The sequence below is a fragment of the Nanorana parkeri genome, unplaced genomic scaffold (genome assembly GCF_000935625.1).
Source record: "Nanorana parkeri isolate BGI_ZX_2015 unplaced genomic scaffold, ASM93562v1 scaffold975, whole genome shotgun sequence".
Lineage (NCBI taxonomy): Eukaryota > Metazoa > Chordata > Amphibia > Anura > Dicroglossidae > Nanorana > Nanorana parkeri.
The window spans coordinates 657,082-663,610 of NW_017307243.1; the positions used below are offsets into that span (position 1 = coordinate 657,082).

The 6,529-nt window shown below is 41.6% G+C and overlaps 1 protein-coding gene across 1 annotated transcript in view; it reads left to right on the forward strand.

Moving 5' to 3' along the window:
• The window catches only part of LOC108795509 (acyl-coenzyme A amino acid N-acyltransferase 1-like), a 6,916-nt gene extending 1,076 nt beyond the window's left edge, over positions 1-5,840 (forward strand). Inside the window, exons 2-3 of the mRNA XM_018566783.1 lie at positions 4,305-4,507; positions 5,262-5,840. Of these exons, the coding sequence (XP_018422285.1) occupies positions 4,305-4,507; positions 5,262-5,840 (782 nt within the window). The remainder of the gene's footprint in view (positions 1-4,304; positions 4,508-5,261) is intronic.
• The last annotated feature ends 689 nt before the right edge of the window (positions 5,841-6,529 follow it).

A 6,529-nucleotide genomic window follows, 5' to 3' on the forward strand; every position in this document is an offset into this window, starting at 1 on the left:
ATATATATATTATATATATATATATTTATATTGTCAAACAAATCATCAAAGTTGTGTTTGCTCCTACTCACCCAAGGGGGTGTCAACATAGATGCGGATCCCATCCACCAGGGGGGGGGGCACACTATACTATGCCTCTACAAGTTTGCAGTGGAGCCACAGGAATTCATCTGAGGAGGTCTCGGTCTGTTAAAATTCTCCTTATGGTGTTATATAAAAATCGCCTCCAGCTCATACTGCCATAGGTACTAGAGGAAAATGTATACAATATTTACTCAGTGGTTCCATAGATGACCGCATCCTTGCCCTTCAATAGCACCAATCTCAATACATAGCATCTGTAAAGCCCAGATCTAGATCTTTCTAATCTTTGATGCATAGGATATACCCCCGTGTTTGGCTTAAATATCTCCAAATTCTCTAACTACTAAGTAAACCACTCACCACCTCAGGCATTATTGACCCATACAACACACACCCCTGATCACCATCTTAGCAGTGTCCTCCCATCTGTATCACATAAAGGTTTGTGCACCACAATTCTATCCCTCCAAGTGACCGCAAATACCCTTCCCACACCTCCTTCCCTTCCCTTAGGATCCATTGCATATAGCAGAGATACTGGGGAATCTTGGCTCTCTATACCATAAGCTATTAGGTGCCAAGTATATCCACACTACCATAACCAAAGCCCCTCACATTACCCCACTAAGTGGACATCCTTGGACTCACCATTCTGTGCAGATAGTCTGTCGCCATACATTAGATCCAGCAGCAGTCCTCTTACTGCTGGATCTACCACCTCCCTCCTTTTAAATCCCCACCACCCTGCTTCATCTAATCACGCACATAGCGCATGTGCACGCTGTTCAGTTCCAACCAGTGAGCATCCAAGCAACCAGATACACTTAAAATTGGATCCCATCTCCTACCTGCTTACTTCCCATCCATTTCTATCGAGACTCCCCAGTATCTCTGCTATATGCAATAGTGTGCCTCCCCCTCTGCTGGATTGGATCTGCGCCTATCTTGACACGCCTTTTGGTGAGTAGAAGCACACACAACTCAATTTTTTTTAATCTTTATTGATTTTTTTCCACAAAATAATAATATACTAATATATACTGTATATAATAGATGTAATTGAAGATGAGATAGTCTAGTAATTATGTGTTTAGTTTATATTAGATAAATTGTTCCCCTGAGGAAGCACACCAGCAAAACTCATTGGGAGAATAGACGCATGCCATAATTGAAATATGATTGTGAAGACACACACGTATTAACTGAGAGGAAATATTGGACGATATTGGTCAATCGGTATTCATAGTGCTACCAGATCGTGGCAGGAGGCATATTGTAAGGAGGGGACAAAAATGAATGTGTTTTTATTCCTATATTTATTGCATGTCAAAATGAATTTTTATTGGGAAAAAAAATATATGTTGTAATCCATAAATTAATACTGATTTTAAACAAATACAATAGGTTGTGCCTCTTAAAACCCCAGATGAATTGTTTTTGGTGTTTTCCTAATGATATAAAACAAGAAAGGTATTTGGAATTTTTCAGCATTGGATTGGTAAACCTATAAATCAGATAATATTTATTTGATGTAATACCTAAATGTGACAAAAAACATTGTTTAGCACAACTCTTAAAATATGTAAACTCTGCTCACATTCACCTGAAACAGCCCATGACCCAAACTTAAGCTGCCCATGCACCTTACAACCATCGTACGACCTGCCCATCTTGGACATGCAGATCGTACTTGCGATCATCGCAAGCCCTCCCCGTTGAGGGGAGGGCTTACAGATGATTGCAATGGTGGTGCAATGGTGAGCGGGCAGTGTGCGCTTGCGCACCTTGGCCTGTGCGGCTTTCGTCTTGCAATCGCGCTACCAACCCGCCGAAACTCGTACGATTTTAGGCGGGTTTTTCTAGCATGCTCGGAAGACGAAAGTCGTGCAACCGTACAGTACATGCGGTCGCACGCTGCCCATACACCTTACGATTACGTACGATTACCGTACGATCGCGGGATCACCTGCGATTATCATACGATAATCGTCAGGTGTATGGGCAACTTAAAGGTGCCCATACACTTTACAACCATCGCAAGACCTTAGTCTTGCGATGGTTGTAAAGTAATTAAAAAAAGTACGATCTGCCCATCTTGGACAGGCAGATCGTACTCTCCATCATCGCAACGCTGAACGGGCAGTGTGCGCACACCGGCCCGTTCGGCATTTGTCTCCCGAGCACCGTTCAAACCAGCCGAAAATCGTACGATTTTTCGGCTGGTTTTCTAGCGTGCTCCCTAGACAAAAGACGTGCGACCGTACAGTAAAAACGGTTGCACGTCTTCCATACACTTTGCGATTATCGTATGATCGCTGGATTTCCCGCGATTATCGTGCGATAATCGCACAGTGTATGGGCACCTTTAGAGAGATATCCCCTCACTTCGTAATCCAGTGGCAGCTGTTTCACCAGACAGGAAGTGAGTGAAAACTCTTCCTATATTCAAAACTATAAAGCAAAATTTTTAGTGACAAAATTTCTCCCAAACTCATATTTGGTCACAAGAACAGGAAGGATGGAGAAAGGGGTAAAGCTATCGTTTTTCTTTGAAGTAAAAAAGGTTTTGTGGCAACAGCACCATCAATATAAGTTTACCTCTAATGAAAAATGTCCTGTGTCATGCTGGCTGCTGGTTACTTTAAAACACATCCCTTCAGTGACTCTGTATGCTTCCCAGAGCTTGGATGCAGGGATGAGAGATCCAGCTGCGACTGTGAAGGGATCGCACTATTCGCTTTCCTTTACCCTCGCCCATTCACAAAACAAAACTATTATTTTCCCATAATGCAGTGTTCTGTGAATGGGCTAGGGTGATTCTGCCATTAATCTGCCCCTTGCCCATTCATAAAATTATATTTTAGTAATCCAGGAATGATCAGTGTTAATATGATGCCTCTGGCAAACACTCAAAGCAACAGCTCCATTTAGTAGGCCACTTCAGCTCAGATTGATCAAATCTTAGCAGCCTATAAAGTTCTGACACAAACATGGTGTCTCCAATCAATAAATCCAGAATCTTACACTTACATAGCAATAGCTTAGACAAATTAGCTTTTTTTTTTAAACACAACATGCACGATCAATGCATCAGAACTTAAGGGGGGTGGCGAGGTAACTTTAAAACACAAATGAATGCAGCTCTGTATTCATTAATAAATCCTTGTATGGTTTTTGTTTATTAAAAAGAAAACTAGTGGAAGTATCTAAATTTGACTTGGTATCACTATCAGCCTTTTTCCATCCCCTATATAGCAGTGCTTATGCTCAGATAGGAATGGGCAGGACTAGGATCAGGTGTGCTACAAATGTGTTGGAAAATGAGCAAGCTGATATGAGGATTGAGCAGAGGGATGACCTAATCAGCCTGCTGGTGCTCTTTATCCAGGCAGCAGGCCATGGGTGGAAAGCGGACATTACTCTATTCCTTAACTGTAAGTGGGGTCATCCACCTGGCTGTGTCAGGGGGCTGTGAAAATCTCAGGACTGGATAGACACAAATATTAATCCTTTGTGTCCTATCTGTGTATTTAGTTTTTGCCTGCAGTTCAGCTTTAAAGTCGAACTATAATCAAACCAGTCCTGTGCCCCCTGGGGGTGGCGTCCCAGGAGTGCTCAGGAAATCACTAAGGTGTGGGACCTCACATGTGATTCACTGTGCACATGGACACGGCACCTATTGCATTTTCTGCACAACACCTCTTAGACAGGCCTTATGGCTAGTCTGGGGCAATATTTTTGCACTACGGCCCCTAAGGCCTGTCAGCGTGGTGCACTGGCACTTTAGATTTATTTATGCACTACATGCACGATTGGCACTTTTTTATTTTCCTATTTTGACCCACAAAATAGGGTCATCGAGCCTTTTCCCGATGTGGGGAGGAGATTCTGTGCCCTTATATAGGGTTCGCTGTCTCCTCCCACCCAGGGGCTCTCTCTTCGGGAGAGCCCCCTACCCAGTACTATGTGGGACCTGCTTCGGCAGGTGCCCAAAGGATCGGGGTCCAATCCCAGACTATATGATTTATATTAGCTTTGTGAGGGGGCTGTGTATTTTATTGCAATGTAGACAATATTTAGGACATTCACGAAGATTGTATTTGTGTTGGTTGGGTTTCAGTTCTCGGAGTTAAAGCCCATCTATGTACATTTTTATAGGCTGCTTTTCTAGATCTGATTACTTATATTATTATTAATTGGTGTTATGCATGTCAAAACAGGAGAGGGGGCATATCCTGGTATCATCGATATGTTTGGTGGAGGAGGTGGCCTTGCCGAATACCGAGCTAGTCTTCTTGCCAGTCGTGGGTTTGTGGTTTTTGCTCTGGCTTATTTTGGTTATGAGGATCTTCCACGTTCATTCCAAAAACTAGAATTAGAATATTTTGAAGAAGCCACAGATCTGCTTCTGAAACATCCAAAGGTATTGTGACTCTTCTTATCATACCTGTAAATAAGTGTGCCTAATTCTGCTCAGTTAAAATTGGAGCTTTACCTAGATGAACATGGGTCTTTTACTAGTCTTTATAAGGTGTAACACTTTTTTTGTTTGGATAGAGAAGGGAAGAGTTACAACTTCTGTCAGGTTATATTTCTGTATGTGTCCTATTGGGGAGAATACCCTTCACTTCCTGTGCCACATATGCAACAGGATAGCAATAAAAATGTGCCAGGGGCTTCAGTATTCACAGTCTGTACAGTGTAAAGAACCATTTAGGCTTTAGTTATACTGTGCAGGAAATGAACAAATTAATATTGGGGTAAAAGTAATGACTGCATATCTGCACTTATAAAGTACAAATAAACACTTATCTGTAATTGCAAAACTAAATAAACCTGCTCAGTCATGTACACACAACTCTTGTGACTTGGTCATGGTGGATTGATGCTCTTATTGTACTGCAGATGATGAATATCTGCAGTACAATAAGGACATCAATCCATCTGCAGTACAATATGAGCTGCAGATGGTGAATATCTGCGACATAGCACTGACTTTGTACTCAAACTGTCAATTTACATAAATCAAGATTATATATAAAATATGATGGTAAGAATAATGCAAATGTAATATTTAAAGCTAGCTTTGGTTTAAATACAATCAAATACAACATATAAAACTATCATTTGTTTTCCATGTTGTCGACTGTGAGTGACTAAACATTTTTACTTTTCAGGTTGCTGGACCTCAACTCGGAGTTCTCGGAGTCTCAAAAGGTGCAGAAATTGCCCTTTTGCTGGCTTCATACCTACCAAAAATTGGCGCTACTGTCAGTATTAACGGTACTTCTAATGTATATGGTAGCACAATTTACCATAAAGGTAAGGTTATCATTGATGGAACACCCTACAAACAAGAGAAGATGGTGATCACTAAGGAAGGATTTATGAGCACTATTGGTTTGTACGAGCCACGTGCTGATTCACTTATCCTTGTAGAAAGAGCTGCTGGAGAAATACTTTTCTTAGCTGGCGGTGCTGATCAATATTACAATAGTCAAAAGTTTGCTCTATTCCCTTTCTATAGATTGAAGAGAAATGCTAAAACCAAAAGCAAGATGATAACATATCCAGGTGCTGGCCATCTGATTGAACCCCCTGGATTCCCTTTTGCCTATGCCTCACATCTCCGTGGACAAAACATGCCTCTGTTGTATGGAGGAGAGATGATCCCTCACTGCCAAGCAGAAGAATCGATTTGGAAAGAAATTCAAGCTTTTTTCCGGGAGCACCTGGGGCTTTCTAGTAATTTGTGACTTTTAGGTCAACAAGCATTTATCAGGCCTTTAATATGATGAGAGATTCTTTCTTGTAGTTGGTTCCAACATCAAACTACCATTGAGAGTGCTGGCCTAACACTATCAATGGTTAACTACTCTGGTTCCCGATCATGTGATCAGCTGTTACTGTAATGAGCAAGAAAACCGAGTTTTTATCAAGATAACCCATGCATACTGATGCTGCTGTAGTTGGACTTAGCATCTAGGTTTCAAAAACCCCTGGTCCCAAAACGGTTAAAGAGAACATGCAATTACAGAAATGGCAGGGCTGCCATTGCTAACCTTCTTTTGAAAATGCTGGTTTACAAGTAAGTAATACTGACCTGGAAGAAGTACAAGACATGTAAAGTCATTACTCCTCATCTGCCTACTTATTCTGGATAAGTGACTCAGACAACCAATAGTTCAATATCAGAAAATCTTTAAAGAAGAACTCCAAGAAATGTAAAAATGAACCCTTGTAGTGGGGCTACCCCAGCACTGCAAGGGTTAACTGCTCATTTTGGTCTAGTGGCTAAAAAAAAAAAAAAATACTCACCTGATCCTTCAGTCCTGTGCTGGTGAGCATTCGCCACTCTCCCCCTCCACTCTGGTGGTCAAATGTGGCTCAGCGCCTTCTTGTCTAATGCAGCAGCATTAGAAGTGATCATGTTAGACCGCTGGAG